This window comes from Rhyacophila brunnea, unplaced genomic scaffold (assembly GCF_057557595.1).
Source record: "Rhyacophila brunnea isolate RB1 unplaced genomic scaffold, BYU_Rbru_1.0 scaffold_3, whole genome shotgun sequence".
In the NCBI taxonomy this organism is placed as follows: domain Eukaryota; kingdom Metazoa; phylum Arthropoda; class Insecta; order Trichoptera; family Rhyacophilidae; genus Rhyacophila; species Rhyacophila brunnea.
Window position 1 is genome coordinate 54,246,674 of NW_028232965.1, and position 21,016 is coordinate 54,267,689.

General features: G+C 32.7%; 1 protein-coding gene across 1 annotated transcript in view; it reads right to left on the minus strand.

Moving 5' to 3' along the window:
* The window catches only part of LOC147068564 (neuropeptide CCHamide-2 receptor-like), a 250,218-nt gene that overhangs the window by 13,415 nt on the left and 215,787 nt on the right, over positions 1 to 21,016 (minus strand). The window contains exon 5 of the mRNA XM_085953002.1: positions 971 to 1,091. Within this exon, the coding sequence (XP_085809128.1) occupies positions 971 to 1,091 (121 nt within the window). The remainder of the gene's footprint in view (positions 1 to 970; positions 1,092 to 21,016) is intronic.

Genomic DNA, 21,016 nt, shown 5'->3' on the forward strand with positions numbered 1-21,016 from the left:
CTTGTTTCAAATAGACGCGCATGTACAAACACCGTTATTTGAATGGAGCATAATGAAACACGGCGGCACATGTATATACAAATTCGCAGACAAGTGGGTGAACACTCGACAAGTTTTATTGCGGCAATAAACGGTTCCGGCGTAAGGTGAGACCGTCATAAACGATTCGGTTCGGCTTATTTCCATGGATACCCTATAAATCTCATGACACAATAATATTATATTAACCAAATGGTTCTTAGTAACTATTTTAAAAATAATCACGCTGCCTCGTACACCGAAAGCCATCATTGAATATCCATAGAAGCTCTAGAAGAATATATTTTTTGGCACTTAGACATGTATTTAGGATATTTGCGATGGCACATAAAAATAATCTGCATACCTACTCATTTTTTTTTTCGATTTTCGGGAACTTAGTGTCTATTTTATTTCGTGTATTCAATTATAAATTAATATAAAATGTAAGCTTTAAATAATTTAACACTTAATTTACCAGTGGTTTATTGAATAAATGCCACGCACTACGGTATCCATTGTATTTAGTGCAAAAACGTAGTGGTCGCGCGGGGGCGGCGCGGCGGCGTCTTGCGCAACTCAAACGTATAACCGTGTGTGAAATGTTCGTAGACAGTGTCTTTTTTAGGGCAAAATACACACGGTTATACGTTTGAGTTTCGCAAGACGCCACCGTGCCGCGCCCGCCAATTCACTACGGCCGAGCACTTAGAGTACTTAGACAATACTACTTACATATTTGCAAGTAACGCAAAACTACGACATTGTACATAAAATACCAATCTGGTCTAAATCATTTGATAAATTTAATTTAATAAGATATGTTTAATGCTGGTTGCTTTCGTTTTTACGTATATAATCAGTGCTTAAAATATTTTTGCTCTGTTGTAGACAAATTAACAACATACATATTATGTATTTGATTTCTGTTTAAATGCGTAATTGTATTTACCAGAATACAAATCCAACGATGCGGAGAGCGTGCCACCATTCGTCGTAGTCATCCTGAGCAGTTGGATGAAGATGGAACCACAGCATGAACACGTGGTACGGCAGGAAACAGGCCACAAATACTGAAAATAAAAAGTAATATAATCAGAACATAATCAATGTATAATAACAGTTATTAAATAAAAAATTGATATATTGATTTATCGAATAGGACAAATACAAAATGTAAAAAAAAAATCAAATTACAAAACAATTGTGAACCCAACCCCAATGAAAAGTTTTACGGAATATATGTTACTATATTGTATTATACATATGTTCATAAATGATTAATTGGAATACTAATTTAACAAGGATATTGAAGATAATTTGGCTTTATTTAGGACGCTTAAAATAATACTCTTTTTATGGCAATGACCATATCCCCCACATCTTGAAGCGGGCCCCCAGGCCAGGATATTTGGCTGACCCCCCTACCTATCGCGTGGGTTAAAGACAATGGGACTCACTACAGAGTCATTTTCTAAATGTTGTTTTATGTAAAATTAAGGTTATTCAGTGTACTTTTAGCGATTTTTTTTTGTATTGTTGAATAAATCCATTTGAATTATGGAGTTGTCGAATATCGACACACAGTAATCAAAAATTGTATCACACAACTAGACATTTTAAAATGTTAAGATTATACAAAGAAAATAGCGCCGCAGGTGACTTTTTTCTCCATTAGGGCAAATTTGTGTTGTATGCTTATCTCACTTATCAGGTCGACCCGCCACGCCGGGTCCCCAAGGTAGATTCCTGTCAGCCCTCCCCCCCTTGGGGCCATGGTAATGACAATATATTGGTATATATTTCCTATAAAGTCCAGAGATTGTTCAGTATTAACTTCCAAAATAAGTTTCTTATTAACATTATGACGATACATCAGTAAAACACCAAATAATTTTCAACTATAGGCGCGACGAAATTTCGTACTCGCTGGCATTCGGAGAGAGAACGTCGAGCTGGGAACACGTCAATTTGTTCCGTGATGGCGACGGGGGTATTAATTCTTAAATCGTGTAAAGATGACTAAAAACGTTACGTATTTACTTGAAAAAGAAAACATGTCAATGAATATATTATTATTGTTACTAATAGAACAATAAATAGAACATTAAATGTACGCATGTTGGATTTATATGACAAATTATATTTCGTTCGGCATGCGTCATTTGCACCCGCGACCCACAATTCGCACACCGCCTAGTCACGACCGTGCCTCAATTGAGGTATAGCCTTAATTGGATACATATTAAAAATTAAATATACTTATTTTATAATTATAAAATAGTATACATACGTGTTGCCAGTTTAGATATTAAAAGATACAAGACGTCTGTCTGGGTAAAACAAAGCTAAATATCAAAAACCGCCTTACTCAAATACGCTATTATTCAATACATGTTGTAATTCAATATTACATGTTGAGAAACATACTCTTTAATATTCACATTTGTGGAGCTTCTTTATTATTTAATTAATTCAATATGTAAAATTATTTTTTTATATAAAATTATCATATAATATGTATTTCATTCTGTTTGCATTCATCTTGAAATATGAAGGGTGGATTATAAAAACATAATATGTCAGAACTAGGGAATCCAATCCCGAGCCAAAATTCTGATCCCGGAATTTCGGGATTACAATTTGACAATCCCGGGATCCCGGGGCTAGTCCCGGGATTGGCATTTTTTTCCATTGTTAATATATTTTTTTTATATTTACAAATAACATTGATAAAATCAGTCAAAAATAAATCTAGTATAATTAATAGATAATATTTAAGGCATTTATTGTTAATATTGTATACGTTCAATCTTGGAAATACATAAGTTTAATGAAGTAAATAATATTGTAATATAAATAATAATGAGAATTTAATATGAGATTGCTATAAGTAAAGACTTAATGAATGGGTTAGCGAGATTTAAATAGTAAAGCAAATCATGGAGTACCTACTTATGGCCTTTCCGCTTCACAAATCTAATTAGTCAGCCAAATATGAAACTGCCGTAAAACGTATGAGATCAAGGTGGAATTACTTTGCTTAGTGCGAAGCATTGATTCTTTCCAATCTTTCTCATTTTTATTAATTTATGTGAAAAAATAAAATGAATCAGCAACTTACACATGGGTATAAATCAAACTTCATTCAAACTTTGTTTATTTCTAGTGTAGTTATTTGTTATTAAAAGTATTTTTTCTGTTATATTTTCGTTTTTATTTTATTTTCCTTAAAAATTGATAAAAAAAATCAATCCTGAAAGTTTCGGGATTATGTTTATCAATCCCGGGATTCATAGGTATCAAAAATAGCTCGGCATCCCGGGATTGGAATCCCTAGTCAGAACTGAACAATTTTACAGGAGAGCAAAAAACTTAATAGAATCTCTTCCTTGTGAATTATGATTTTTTTTCTTTTGATGTGATACCTACTACACAATATGTGCTTATTTTTCAATGCGAAATAATAATCATTAGAACTTTTGAAGTACCTATCAGAAAAATATGCAGTAGTGAGTAAACAGATACCATTTGACTTAATTATTTATGATGTATTAATTGTAGAAACTCTTTTGTCAAATGAATTTTTTTGCTGGATTAAAAAAACTTTAATACCGTTTAACTCGTGTTATGTGCTGTTTTTGAAAGTATAGTAAATGAGAGCATAATATAGACAATATTTAAAAAAACAAAATGACATATGTATACATCTCAAATATGAAAAAAAAACTGACATAAAATATGTTGTTTTTGTAATCCACCTTTCATATATTATAAACGTTAATTAAGTTTACATTATATAGATAGGTACTGAAAGATTAAAAATACGCTTTTTAATAATATAAGTTACTAACAAACCGGCTGCAAACCTGTGTACTTACTTATACGGTATATGATCACGGGAGAAAGTTGAATGTATGGTCAGAATAAATACTGTTTTGTTGACACAGCAGAATTTACAAAGTAATGTACATATAATATTTTATTTATACAATGCGTGGGCGAGGAGAAGTAATATGTTAATAATTCGTCTTAATGCTTCGACAGGGCAGTCGGTGCTATGTTGGTAAAAATATTTATAGGTAATATTATATTATAATATATATACGGCGTACGAGTATGAATACACTTTGACTACTACCGTCACCTGTACACAGTAAAGGAAGATTATAAAGTTTTAAAAATATTATCGTAACCCATATTGTATCCTCTACCTAGTTCACTTGTCACTGTGTTATTTATTGATTAATTAAATTCCAACGTATTGATTAATATGCACATGTAAATTAACTACGTAGTTACAGTAATAACATATCTACTTAAAAATTAGGGGTTGCATTGCCGGTATTTCAAAAACCGGTATTCCAGCATTTTTCGATACCGAAATACCGGTTTTAAAAATCAGACATAAAGATCAGATATAAAATAATTTAAATATATATTTATTGGTAGATACCTACTTCTATTTTTTTCAATTATTTTACAAATACCGGCATTCAATGGGAAATACCGGTATTGATATTTTTTATTCGGTATTGCAATCCCAATTGAAACTATGCTTATTATAAATAACGAGGTCACAAAATACAACATTAGGATATTACATATAATATTTTAGAATTATCTAATAATTGACGTATGGTGTCTACTATATGGAATGTGAACAGAAGGGTATATATTAGAAGATATAGTTTTTGTTCAATAACATCGCACCCGGGGAATAATAGTGGCACAACTCGAAAAACTTATTTTTGCAGGAGAGCAGTTTGAATATTTTATTTTGGTGTGTTAAATCAGTTTTTTTTATAAATTTACTTTATAATAGCGTGAAGTTAGCACACTTGAGCCATCTCATTTTGAATGTTATCCGCAATAACAATGACACAATGATCATTGTGCCACTATTTCTGCTTGAATTCAAGTAAAATGTTATAATATGATAATGACAAAAATGCTTTTAAGGCCACCATTATATTTTTAAGAATTATGCCGCTATTTGTGCGGCTAGAAATGATATCTTGGAACATTTCTGCATACATAACTCTAAAATGATAAATTTGGATTTGTGCCACTATTATTCCCCTGGTGCGACATACATCAATATTTTGTTTCTGATAATAATATGATGATGACATAATATGGGACAATCCAATGTCCAATTGGAGAGCAGGCATAAAACAGTAAATGAAGTAAGTCTATTCCAGTTGAGATGATTGAATGATTTCAAAGGATGTGCTACGAATCTTCATTAAAATTACCAAAGGGTCAATGCAGAAAGGATTTGAGGTGAAAAGAATTTAACTAAAAATTAAAAGCACCATGTTTTGTAATAAATTGTGACGGTCATTGATCAGGAGAAAGCCAATTGGTAGAATTACGACAGAATTTGATACATAGCTCAAAAGAATAAATGGTACTGTTCGGTTATCAGGAATACAGCGAAAAACACATTTTGAAAATAGCCGATAAACTGGATTATTTGTTAAGTTAACCTAACTAAACCAAACCGAACCTTACCTAACCTAACCCAACCTAACCTAACCCAACCTAACCTAACCTAAACTAACCCAAACCAACAAATAATCCAGTATATCGGATATCTTCAAAATGTGTTTTCCGCTGTATTCCTGATAACCGAACAATACCGAATAAATAAATATATAATATTATTTATAACAATCTGTATATTTTGTTTTTAACCAGCATGTAAAAACAATTTAATTTTCACTCCTCCATAAAAGTAAATAAATATATACGAAGCCAATAATAACAATATGTAAGGATGCCTTTACATCAGTTTTTCCCAACCTTATTTGTGCCATGCCCCACTTCAACGCTACAAAAATCTCCTCTATCATAATTTTATAGTTACCTAAGAAATTCTGAAAAAAAATGAATTTCTTCAAATAAAAAATGTACATAGGCAATAGGTACTATAATATTATGTTACATGTATAACTCAACAGGAAATTAGTGCGATCCTTATACTTCGTGTGAGGTGCAAAGAGTTTTTATGTGAGGTACTAATTTGGTCAATTTTAATCTTAAATCTCTACGGTTTGTGATATTAAAATGATTTCTTTCTTTCAGTAACAAATCATTTGTAGCGGGGACGTGCGCCGCGTAGGTCAAAATTGAGGTGTTATGCTATTTTCAAAGTATGATCCTGGATATTCCTTAAACGTTGTAGATAATCTATTTATATAATTTTGAAGCCTATTATAAATGCTTTTAAAAATTAATAAATATAAAATATCTTAACATCACTGCATATAGATGTACTGAAATATGACTATATTCTAAAACATTAGATCGAGAGGTTTAAAAGTATACTATTTTTTGTAATATAAATACTTTATGCAGTCATCAACTGTTTAAAATAAATATAAAGGATAATCAGGCTTCAAAATTATATAAATAGATTATCTACAACGTTTAAGGAATGTCCAGGGTTATCCTCTGAAAATAGCATAAAACCTCCATTTTGACCTACGCTGAGCATGTGGGTCGTTAAGCCACATTCAACTAAATAATATGATGATGGGAATGGCAATAGTAATTTTCTTGCGAAAATTGTCATAATCAGGTATTTTGTTTTTGTCTGAACACAAAGTCACGCCATTATATTTTTTATGTTGAATAGTGTTTTAAAAGGTTCATTATTTTGCAATTCTTAAAGTTCTTGATACTGCATGGCCACATCAGTCATATCTAGCAACATCGGTTGAGTTATCCAAGGTGGAAAAGCAAATTCTATTAAATCTGGAAATCTGTCATTTAAGTCATTAACCATTATTAATGATTTGCGCAATGCCCCGCAAAACATTCAAATTGTCCCCCAGTGGGGCGTATTTTTATTACATCATTACATCAGGCGTCATTTGGAAATCGTGAGATTGTATGTATGTTTTATTATTTAATAATTCGTCCAGATTCAACAACCTACTCATTCACTACTAGAAACAGTAGACTGATACGTTGTATAGAGTTAGTATTCAATTTGTCATTATATGCCCCAGATTTCTCAGTGAACCAATGTTCCATCTGTGTCAGTGGGCTTAGCAATAAATAATGCCGACCCAATCATGCGAGGTGCTACGCCCTTCTACGTCATTATACGCCGTTCTACGCCATTCTATGCCACACGATGACTAATACAGGCTGATCCCAACTACAGAATTAATTGATAAGTAATCCATCAATGAGACAAAATGTGTACTTAGAGATTCTATTGATTAAAATTTACTGTCTCCCATTTTATATAATACCGTATATTTTAATGGTTTTGAAACTAGCGGTTTTATATAATTTGGAAACACCTTAAAAACATATTTACTTATTGTAAAAAAATCTTAAAGAAAATATACTTAACATGATTCGAAAATGCATTCATCCGATTCCAGATAATATGCTAGTATCGGCAGCTCTCGTGGTGCAGTGGGTAAGGCGCTGGCTTTCCACCCGAGAGTTATGGGTTCGATTCCCGGCGAGGACACAATATTTATGTGTTTTTCTCAAAGCCTGGGTGTATGTGATTGTTCAAAATTACTAACAACTACCTTCTACGGAAAAGCAAGGACATGGTTATTAAATATATATATATGCTTGTATCTATTTAGCCACCTGCGCCCTAACCAACTAATAGTGTGTACCTAAAGCCCCTTGAAAATTTCGTGCAAAAACGAGATTCGTTGTTATTGATTGTGTTTTCACGTTTTAAAACTATCCTAAGAATGATCTAAATATAACTATTTAAATACTAAAAATGTAGAACGTTCACATTTCGTTAATTAATTATGTCAAAAATGAGTTTATTCTGTATGGTTACTACAAATATACCGTTATCGATCTGTGGTTCTCAATGAATTTATGATACATCCGTGAAAAACAGATCTATATCATAAGTTTTCATAGTGTTGATCTTTAATTTCTCCCCATTAATCAAATAAAGAAACTACAATGGCAAATTGTTAATGAGTAAACATCAAATAATAAAAGTATTTCAATATTTTGAATTGATCCAACGAACTATGTGGATATATAAATAATTTAGAACGTAAATGTCTTACGGTATGTAGCTAAGTAAAATTACTTAAAATTTATTTTCAAAAAAACCGTAGAATTGTTTATTTTTATTACTACTTAGTATAATAGACGGAATATTTTTTTCCCGGAAATCTTTTCCATTTCCATTACCAACCTAATCTAGATAATAAAAAAACACACGTGTCAACCAGTATACATTTGGCCGATGTTGTCCAAAGAAATATGTGTAAATACGAATTTCTTGGAATAACAAAGGTAGGTAGGTACATAAATGTTAGAATTTATCAAACATCACATATATATAAAATATTGAGATAGTAATAATATAAGTAGACGTCATTCATTCTGCGAGTTTTTAAATAAATTTCTAGTTAGTATAACATTATTATATAATGATTGTAAAATAATCACTTATAGATATAATGACAGCGAAATATGGTTACGTGTTGTGAAAGAACTTGGTATTTATTGGAATATTACTTCATATTCTTCGTCAGGTCCTCATCACTGAGGATTATGACTCAGGTGAAACTCACGCGAGGCCTATGTCAGTGGAACACCCATCACACACTGATAAATTGACATCCGATGTTTGCTTTAGTATTTTGACATAACATGTCTAAAAGACAAGACAGCGCGGACGATACAAATGGACACTAACGATACTATTAAAAATAAATCTACGCGCATTCAATTACCACTTGTGGATGCGACAGCTCGCAATCGTACGTGAACACCCTTAGTTATTTTGCAGGCCAAAATTTTTAGCTAGACTCAACGTGCGAGTGTCTGGTTATGAGGAATATATTTGAAAGAGTGCAGTATTCCACGATTGAAGCAACGAGACGCTATAAGTAAAAGACGAAGTAAATTTGGAAGTCAGCCTTGCTAGATTTTTTTAGTTTAAATTTTGTTAAAGTTTTTTTTGGACCCTCTAAATATGTTAGACCAGGGGGCCTTAAAACATGAAAATTATTCTGGACACAATGTTACCAAGTAACACATACTGAAATTACAATAAAAGATATTGAACTACAAAATATATAATTAATGTTCTTTTATGAAAAGAAATAAAATTATCTAACTAAACTATTGTCCGACTATCGTCAAAATCAAAAATATTAATTGTATATTGAATCATAATAATACTGGTATATTTAAAACATGTATGAATGAACTCTTTTCACGGTCCACCACTTTTATTTTCTTGTCGTCGTTTCACGTCGTATCACGTCGGGGTCACCACTTTGGCGGTAGATGACGGAGCTGGTGTTGTGTTGATTGAGGCAACTGTAGTATAGATGGATATATATGTTTATTGTCTTGATGCAGAGTACAGAGAGTTACAATGGTAGGATATGTGATCGAGATCTGTTTGTGTTGATGAACTGAGAGACTGATTCGATTGGAATGACGTTGACTATGTCGAGTGAAGGACTCGTGACAACAGTAATGCGTCTCGTGACGGACTCGATGAGTTGAGTGAAGGTTCCTGCATTGTTCTTAAAATTTATACAAATGCAGTACATATACCAAAAGAGATATTGTCGCAATCACCAAGCATAACAGACCCTACTGATCTAGTTATGATTGAGGAAATGCTGACGAATATTATCGATCTATTGTTTTGTTTCTTGTTTCACCTTTGAAAATATATAATGCTACATCATGCTGTTCGGTAGGGTATTCAGCCCTACACAATATGTAAAGGTATTATGTGATTATATTATAATATTTTTTGCTTTCTAAAACACATTATTTACGCACTTAAAACAGACATATATTTGCAGCGAATTTAAATGGGTACCTTCATCATTTTCTATAACCCGTTAAAAATAACTTAAACTACATTGTTTTTTCAACCATTTATTATCAAATAACTCAGAAGCTGCTCATTGAAACAACTTTTTTATTTGCCATAAAAATTCGATTCACAAATAAAACGGACACAGGGGAAAATATCCTTACCGGTTAAAATACGCTTTGAACTTCCCTAAAAAGTTTTACCGGGTGAAATTTATTTTATTTTCCACCAGGCACTTACTCTTACCACTGGAAAGTTGGCCAGCTGTTCATTTTAAATTATTTATTTTGGGAAATACAACTATCATTAGTTTTTAATATTCATGTTTGTAAATCTTTTTGTATTCTTGAGTATTTTATAAAAATTACATTAAAGCTTTCAATGCGTCATAATATTATGCAATTCGAATGTGAGAGATTTTAGTTATAAATAATTTTCAACGAAGCTCTGATTGGATTAAAATAGAAAATCAAAGTAACTGGAGTCATTCTCGATAACTTTTACGATATGCGAACAACAAAGTGCTCATTGCGGACAGTCGGTCTGCAAGTATTCATCAGTATAGAAACGAATATCTTCAATAGAGTGACCGTGAACGTAGCGCATCACTAGATACTCAGGTTTCACTTTGGATAATAATTATAATCATACCTAAAAAATGCCGAGTTGATAATACCAGTACTGCCTTCATACGACTGATGAAAATACTACTTGGCCACGGCCCATGACATATTTCATACATCCTTGGATGGACTTTTCACATAGTTTTTAATAATTTCACAAACATAATATATTATTATCCAAAAACATGCTTTTGGCAGCCTGCATAATATCTTCAAAAGTGACCTTCCACTGTGCCTAAAGCGCAGTGTTCAACCAGTGTGTGCTTCCCGTAATCACATATGCGTGTGAAACATGCGCCCTAAGTAAAAAAGAGATCCAGAAACTTAGAGCGGCACAACGTGGTATGGAGAGATGCATGCTGGGCATAACGCGAAAGGACAAAAAGAGGAATGAGTGGATAAGGAAGCAGGCCAGGGTTTGCGATGTGAAAGAATTCGTTAAAAGCCTCAAATGGAGTTGGGCTGGACACATAGCTCGAAGAAGCGACAATTGTTGGACAAATTTAGTCATCTAGTAGTATTCAAGAGGTACAAAACGTCTGAAAGATAGACCTAGAGGCCGCTGGATCGATGAAATGATAAAGTTCTGCGGAAGTACGTGGCAACGCAGCGCACAGGACCGAGAGAAGTGGAATCAGCTTGGAGAGGCCTTCATCCAGCAGCGGATAGATTCAGGCTGATGATGATGATATTATTATCATTCTCAATAATGATGTCAAATATCTTAAACTCGTGATAGATAGCGTCATGAATAATAACTTCCATTCTATATCTTATATCTGGTATCTTGAAGACCACAGTGTTATACCGACTTACGGGTGGGTAAAGGTGGTAAATGAACCCAGTAAAAAAATATTTTAAAAGAAAAATTACTCTTCGGGGGACAAGGATTATGTTGAAAATATACATCAAAGAAAACGAGCGGTAAAATTCTTTTGAATTTAATCGTTAGAATAAGGGAAACCGTTGAATTAAATTGTGTCTTCATAGAATTGAAAAAAAATATTTTTTGTCCTGTTACTAATCATTAATTCTAATATTTAAACAGATTTTATCAAAAACATTTCAAATTGTCAGTAAATAGTTTACACATACATTTGAGATAATTTAGTATCTTCACGGAAATATGTGTTGTTGATATGATATAATATGTATATATGATCTTATTAGGATCGGGCATGGTCGAAAAAAATCAGCAAAAGCATTACCAAAACGACTAAGGTGCATTTAGTATATTGTCTTTCCAATTTGCATATTATAATACCTGTATATCTTTGAAACTTGGACGGTAGAGGTAAGATAATGGCAGAGGTAAATGTGTTGCTAGAGACGGATGCTGAGAGTCTCGTGGATGGCCAAACGAACTAAAGATTTCATAATCAATTAACTCCAGTATCGAGACACAGTGAAACGGATGAAAATCTCGTAGTATTTGGTTGGATCAAAGGTCGTAAAATTAGTACCCACATTATAATAAATATCTCATTATTAAGGTTAGTCAATAAAAATACTGACATTAAATTATCTATCATTGGCGAAGGGTGGAGGCTGAAAACAAATAAGTATGACTGACATCGTTTAGTGTGCACTATTTATGTCAGATCTCCGCAGTCTACCTTCACGCTTCGCCACTGTTATACATATATTAAATTTATCTTGTTGTATCTTTCTGTAAGCGATGGTGCCCACAGAACGCGTCGGGCGCGCGAAGTCCGCGTATGCAGTGTTTATTCATAACCATAATCACACGTCTCTCGCCGCGCATTACCCTTCACCTATGTAGTAAGCGGCCCAAGCAGCACAAAATAAATATTATTACAGCGCCTCTCATAACAAAGCAATAAAAATATTATATTATTTCGGGGCTTGTAATTAAAATTTACGACGACATTATTCAACCAGCGATAAACTGAACACGCAATAAAATAAAACAATGACTTCTCTGTAATTAAATAATTGCTTTCCGCCCGTCGATCGACGATGCCTCGCGCAGCGTGTTTTTGCTCGCTGTGTTCAATGAATGGACTCCATTGTATTTTCTTTCATTCGTATCGCCGAGAAGCGGTGATTCGCGAAAAAACGATGATTCATGCGGCGCGCGCGTATAATGCGTCGCCATATCCAGTGGGCGTTGGCGTATTTGATTACGTTGTATTTTCAATGATTTATGCGCCACTTGTAGAAATTTTGCGCGAGTGCGGCGCCCGACGCGTTCTGTGGGCACCATCGCTAACGCAGCGCAACACGAAACACACACAAACACACGCGCGCGCCATCGACAAGAATATTAACAGGACGTAACACTGCCATTTGGTATTTTTTCTATTAAGTATATTAAAGGTGTAATTTAAATATCTAATTTATGTTGATGGTAGGTAACATTATTGTTTTGAGCCAGGCTACATCTTTTATGATAATTATGATAAATATTACGAGTATTAAAAAAACATTACTTTTGATTACAACAAAATCTTTATTCTATACCTACTTATAATGTATTATCCTTACATATTATACACATTGAATATTCAGGTCATAACAATATTAGTAGGTCATACAGTTTGACATAGTAATTAATAGTATTCATTTATAACTATGCAGACAGTCAGAGTCAATGACCGTTCAATTATTGTTGACATGAATATTTTATTAGAAATCTCTGAACGCTATCTATTTTCTACTATATTTTGGTATAGTTAATAAATACATCGTCACCCCAGGTATAAATAAGACGTGTTATTTATCTGGTTTACAATAATCACAATGTAACATTGAATTTAACTATACCTACGATACCTACGATACCTACTATACCTACGATACCTACGATACCTACGAATACCTACGATGCTATTAAGTATAATATACGACATAGTATAATTCAATAATATAATAAAATTGATATATAAAGCAAAATATAGCAATGCGTTTACATTGATAATATATGATAATTCAAATACCTAAGTTTTTTTGTCTTACGGCACATTAGAAACAATGTCGATAAATTGTATTAAGTACCAACTATAACAGTCTATACTGATTTTCTGCTATAAATGAATCATAACAATATATAGATGTTTAAATGAGAAGCTATGTTAACCTTAAGGGTGGAAACGACGAAATGACTTGATATGATATAATAGAAGTTACCAGTAAGGTGACGAACGAACGCGTCCCTTTAGGGTAAAAAAAATCTGATCGGACATGTCTGGATTTACCTTAAGGATCTAGCACTGGATGGGTGACTCTTAAATTGTTACGGGGCACATGGCCGCAAAAACAAATTAAATTACTAAGGATGTCTTTATCTAGGTTTCTGCAAATACTTAATATACCAAAACCACTGGTAAAATATATAAAGGTGTAGCGCTAAAAATATATTATATCCAATATCATAGATACAATTTTCCGGAAGGACTTAAACGGCAATACTAGTATTTAAAACCTGATCAGTGCCACGGACGAGTTAACTCGCCAAAGCATCTATGTTGCGTCAGGCCACGGACGAGTTAACTCGCGGGTTGTTTTAAACGACCTAACTTCTGAATTAACTATTCGTGTATATTTTCTAAACAATATTCATGATTTTAGTGTAAAAATAAACTCTAGAAACATGTTGATTTGGTAAGTTTTCACAAATATTTATCATTCTGTTCCTATTTCATATTTTTAAAGTATTTTTTTTAATCCAAAAATAGCTGGCCTAGTGTCCACCTAGTAAAAATTGGCTGGCAGTGATAAGGTTAAAAGTCTAACAACAATAATTATTAATAATAAATATTATATAGACTGCAACACTCATTAGGATATTTCTAATACAGTAAAAACTACGTCGAATATTTTTAATGATCGTCACAATTTTCAGCAATTTAAATATCCGAATAGTAACTTTCGGAATGATAATAATTTTCTAAAGGCATTTATCATTTGTCGCAATATTACAGCTTCTATTAATCCAGGCAATTAGCCATTCAAATCTGTAGCTCCAGTTGACGTCATATTTTTACTTAGTTTACTGAAATTAGTTATTAAAAATTAATATTTTTTTCTTCTAATTGATATTTTGTAGCCATTATATTTATATTATAGTGTTCCTTCGTGTTTTGTCATTATATATATCATCATCAGCCGGGGTCTATCCACTGCTAGATGAAGGCCACTCTTCCACTCTTCTCGGTCCTTAGTCCTTTGCTGCCACGTACATCCACCGAACTTTATGAGCTCGTCTATCCAGCGGGTTTTGTTTTATTACTGTCATACTTTTATGTAATAATTTAAGTTCAACGATTTTCCATTAATTTACTTATATTACTTTCAAATATTATATAAATTTAATAAACTATTTATTTTATTCAACGAACAATTAACGAGATTTTTTAATGTGCCTAATATTCATTATATTGAATATAGATAATTTGAAAACACCGCCCACAGACAAAATACGACGCCCAACGGGATTTGAACTTGTAACTGTTGGTTTCAAGCCAATGCGCTGTATCAATTAAGCTACGGGCATCCTAATTAAGTGGGACGAGGTTGACTAGTAGTTTTTACATTAAATGCTTATCAAACTGCATTAATGTTGGCTATCGGTTTTTGTGTTTTAAATCAAGGTATCCATTAAAGTGCCCAATGCCCTTCTAAAATTTTAACGGGAAAAACCTGGTCTTTAACATTATTAAAATTATAATAACTGATGTGAGATAGTAAAACTAATACTAGCGACATCTCATGACGAAATTCAGAAACATTAAAATGAAAAAATAACTAACATTTAAATTGTTAAATAATATTGACCATTATTATGATTTATTTACCAATTTTCAAGTAATATTTTTAATACTAAGTAATCCTATTAGGTAAGTACTTAAATAATATATTAATTTCAATTAAATTTTAAAACATTTTTCTTATATACTTAGTAATTTCTTTTAAGTGAAACAGCTCTGGTGAAAAATTCTAAGTGGCTTAAAGAAATAATAAAATTGGTCATTTTCTTTTCTTTTTATTGAAGATTTCTTTGATCATAATTAACTTGAAAGGATTCATTTTGAAAAAATAATGTCTCAAACGACGACCTTGCGAATTATTTGCGGCGGATCAAATTAAAAATATATAAAATAAACGGCAAAAAATATGGCTTGTTTTTACCAATTATATTTCAATGCAAACTTAACTGTATCTTCTTCTTATTTAACCATGTCCGCTCCTTAGTAAGAGTATATGGACACCACACAGCGCCTACAAGAATGCCTATCACTCGCCATTCTTCTTGCGCCATTCCAGGTCATGTCAGCATTTCATAGCTCCGCCGTATATACTCTGTAGATATTATTTGACGGTCTTTCAGGATATCTGGTCTCTTAAAGAACATGGAAGCCAGGTTGTAATTCTCGTCAGGCGTACAGCACTACAGGGCCGACCCAGGTCCAACGTCACCTTTTCACTCTCAGCGTGATGTGAGGCTGCTTTATCTATCTATATCTCCTCATCACCCAGTATTCGTCGCAAAAATCTGCTCTCAAATCTTTGTTACTATTTTATTTTATACGTATGTAACTTTCGTCATCTTACTATTAAAACCGCGTAAGTCTGTTTGAGTTGAATTTTGAGGGAAAGAAAAAAACGTAATAAAAACAATATTTTAAACACATCTTTAATCGATAAATCTGCTAACACTGGTTGTGAAATACGAGGTTCTAATTTCATGTTTGAAACAACGACAACTACGAGTTTTTTTTTAATTTGTCGATATATGCACAGCATACTAATCTAGAGAACCGAGGTTTTGATATTATGATTTAAAATGTTTTTTAAAAAACAAACTTCATTTTTCCATAATATCGGACTTACGAGGTCTTAATAGTAAAGTGACGTTATATTATACTAATAACATTTTTTTTCTAATCGTCAAGCCGAGAGTTTTTTTTTAAACGTGTCTATAAAATTTATATCGTTATTGTATTAAAGGTTTTCTTTCATGACGGACTGCACTTCTCGTTGTGTTTCTAAGATACGTATAATGTCGCTTTAATATGTCACAGTGACTTAGTCGCTGTGAGCAAGATCAATGCAAGATCAAGCGATTTATCGCAGTTGAAAGTGGCAATGTCTTAAGAAATATGTCATTCACCCTGCGATTTATTTTTATTTAACACGTTTTTCTTAGCTCGTATTCTTGTTTGTCCGGTGTTTGTTTATCCAGTACAAATCTTGCAATCGATTTTTAACTAACTTCCCGACTAATTAGACATTTGAAACTTTCAGAATACATCAGAACACGATGCCAATGCATTATTTTAATACTTTTAGCCATCTTTAAGTAGAATTTAATTCATTTTCAGTTAATTCTGTTTTGTATGAAAAGTTATTTCGGAAGAAATCCGTAATCTAATCCACTATTATTGGTGACTAAGGGGGTGGTCCTAGCAACTAAATTATTAATATATACGTGCGTTACTATGGAAATCAAAATAATATTTCAGTATTCTATATTTGTTTGTTTGTTGCAAAATAACAAAAAAAATGATTTGTTGACGATCGCCTTATTTGTCTTTTAATTATTAATAGGTACATAGAATTGTCAAGTTTATATGATTCAACAGAAAATTTAAAAACGTGGTAGGTATATAAAAAGTTCTTTTTATCTTGTAATTATTTGGTCTTACGTATAATTATTTTGATAAAGATATGCCTCTATCTGAACCACGACTTTAATAATAACAGTTACACGGAAATATTCAGCTACCATGCCGGTTATATTGACGCTTATAATGTACACTAAGCTGCTAGTGCAATTATGTAAACTAATATATTATTATTTAGTATGCTTTTTATTATGAGTATATATTTTCTTTTTGAATTATTAATAACCATGTCCTTGCTTTTTCGTACAAGGTGGTTGTTAGTAATTTTTATCAATCACAAAAACCCAGGCTTTGAGAAAAACACATAACTATTGTGGTGGAAGGCCAGCGCATTACGCACTGCACCACGAGAGCCGCCAATATATATATATATTATTATATTGATCAGCTTGGTAGCAACACTAAACAATATCCCCTCATATTATGTTTTTAGTTGCCAATGTTAGCCAATTATTTAGCCATTAGTTTAGCCAATGGAAACTATTTGAGATTACATCTAGACAACTTACATGTTTATGGTAGTATTTAGTTAGTAGCATATTATTTGTATTTTATGTTAGTGTTGTCAAAAATAATGATTAAAATCAAGCAACTTTAATTATGTTAATGTCAATTTTGAGTAATGTCAACATCAAGACAGGACATACCTACCACGTGCGGCATTAATGGTAGATAATAGGTAATTCGCTTAATTTCGTACGTTCTCGGTAATCTTCAACCCAACCGAGAAGTGAGTCGAGTACTAAAATTAAGAATTATTCTATTTTAGTCAAGAGTCCAAGTAACAATAAAAAATGACATTTCATCATCGGTGACGATCGGGGCAGACGATCGTCATGAGAATCTGCCAAGACCCCTTTTTAGGTTTTTCAACAATCTTATTTTTTTTTAAATCCGTTAAACTTTAGGCCGACACATCTTGTTGAGCTTTTCTTCTCGAAATATTATATATTAAATCCGCAGAAGTAAAACTAAACAATGCTACGCTTTCGGCAGATGTACGAAGAAGAAACGAACTGGGGATATAAAAACATGAAAGGAGCTTCACATGACATGTTTACTTCTGAATTTCTCAGATTGAGCGTAGCCTGGGGGCGGCAGTTACCCGAAGGGCGGCAAATCGAGGAGAATCATTAGGTATACATAGAAATAGCTAACTAAACTTAGTAATAAAGGAAATGTCTTTCCATTAAAAAAAATTAGCTCACTGGTTGGAAAGAAATTGTATAAAAGATTTAACAGAACTGAAATTTTTTGTCTGGTTCACGATATCTACTTTACTTCCGTTGTCATTGGACGTCACGTCCTTGATGATCAGCGGTGACATGCACAGATTTGCAAATTACATTTGAATTATAGGTAGGTACGTACTTACCTAATATAAATTTTTCCAAATATTTCTGCTTCTCAGTCGCGAGTTTTGGAAGTTGTTACATATATTTTAAAATCTACCTATCTGAAATCGTGAACTCGCAATATTTGTCTATTGAAGCAGAGATGGCATTTAAATGGTTTTATTAGTAAAATTAGATTTAGTGGTATAGGTCTTGTTAGTAATATATCCATTCAACAGATTTCTTAGATATTGGTATCATGAAAGGATGATTAAAAATACGGTATAAAAAATGGGGCGGCATTTTGGCGCTGCCTAGCGGCGGCAATTTATCTTGGGACGTCACTGCATCAGTCTATCAAGTTGTTGTAAAATATAAAATGTTTTGATTGTTCACGATTCAATCGATCGAGCTAATTCTGATGTTGGTATAAAAAAAACATATATACATGTAATATGAGGAATAATGATATGCAAATTTCTAATTTGACCAGACTTTCACGGGGATGTATTTCAAATACAAAAACTTTCTTCTACATTCTTCTAAATTTCAAAAGCAACCAATTTCTCAGTCAGAAAATAATTATAAAATTTTATAATATTCGTTTGCCCTCATCTTATAAACGCCGATGTTATAATTAAAATCGCGCTAAATAGAATCATAATTAAAGGACATTTTAGGAAGACACGGTAAAATATGCGATACACTCTTCCTAATGAATGGCGCAGTCCTGAAAGGGTTAATTCATATCCCAAAATAAACGACAGGCGAGCGAACCGGGGCAAAATGAGAGACCCATTCATTATCTTTTGTTTCATATTGGGGTGGGCAAATAAAATAACGACTCTCTATTTTTGTTTTATCATCCTTCGCAGGGACTCAATGAATATTATTTGGGGCTTCATGTCTAAGCCAATGAAAGGTCTTTATGGAATAATTATTTATCGTTATTATCACTAATAAAATTTTCCATACATCCACATTAATCTTCGGGATAATCCACAATCAATATATTTGTTAATTCATTTATTTGTTCCGTTATACATATTATGTAGAATTAATATATATTTTTTTATAATGTTTTTATAATATTATGAATTATATTTTGAATTCAATGTATAAAAGTTTGATGATTGGAAGATTGATTAATAAAAACATACGTTACTTCAATGAAAATGAAATCTTAAAATATTTTGATGTTATCAACGTCAAATATTGCACAATATTATTGATCGTTTGCTCGCTAGAACAAAATTTTACCAACCATGAGTCTGTTGAAATATATTACGCAGTTATTAGGCCCGTTTCACACGGGACACTGGTGTCTAGACAACGACGTATTTAGCTACTCGACACTGCAGTGGCTATTGTGTAGCCAACGAATAGCTAATGAGTCTTTGACGTCAGAGCCAAAGTTAATTCACATTTCCTTTATTTAGGGACGGTGTCATTTATGCGCGACACACGAGTGTCTCCGTCTGAACGCGCCCAATTCATGTATGTGTAAATGCTGACTTTCGACACGCCGGTATCTCGTGTGAAATGGATCTTACCGAAATATTATTCATTTCTAATGATTATTGTTAAGCATAACTGCGATTCAGTGCGATACTAGAATGTGAAATCACACCATTGACGTGATTATTTGTAACAACATAGTGAATTTCTTCACACATTTTAATTTTTGTAGTGGCGCCCAGATATCCGCCATCCACCCGTATGGCGTCTAATTGGTGTCGTTCAGTCGACAGCGTCGATAGTCCTTTTTTCTTATGGCTTATATTATATTATTACGTAGCTAAAATACTCACACTTGCATTGCTATTCTAATATTATATCACTTAACATTCAAAAAGAGCTCCATGTGATAAATATATCACATTTATCACTTTACGTTTTCATGCGGTTAATTATGTAAATAAAATAACTGTCTGAACTGTCAAAAAGCGCTATCTTTTAACAGCCCTCGCTTGGCTGTGTTGACTTGTAGAGCTAGACAGAGTACGTCAATTTTACATATTGAGAATTGAGATGCAAGACCCGACTATTTTGAAATATGATTAATTCATGGTCACCGTCTTAATTTATAGTTTTCCGCGAGCTGTCAAATATCGAGTGGCTAGTAGCAGATAGTAGTAACATAATATTTGTAATATTTTGTGCTGCAATCGCTATGGCATAACTAATAAAATTGTAGGTTATAAAGATGTGTCAATTCAAAATTCTTGGGTTCGTACGTACCTGCCAGCATGAACATACCCGAATTTGACCGACATGTCTACCAACCTAAATTTTCGCCATTTTACGAATTTATCAATTATTTTAGATAGCTATCGATAACGGTCTTGCGCATGGAATGCCTTTCGTGTTAATTTGGACCAATGAAAATAGCGGAAACGCTTTAAAGTGATAACTGTTACTAATATCTGCGTTGGTGGAAGTAAGTGAAACACCTAATAATCAAAGGTTATAAAAATACCACATTAGCGTGAAATTTGATCGTTTTGACAGAAAATATGATGTATTTAGTTTAGAGCAACGCTG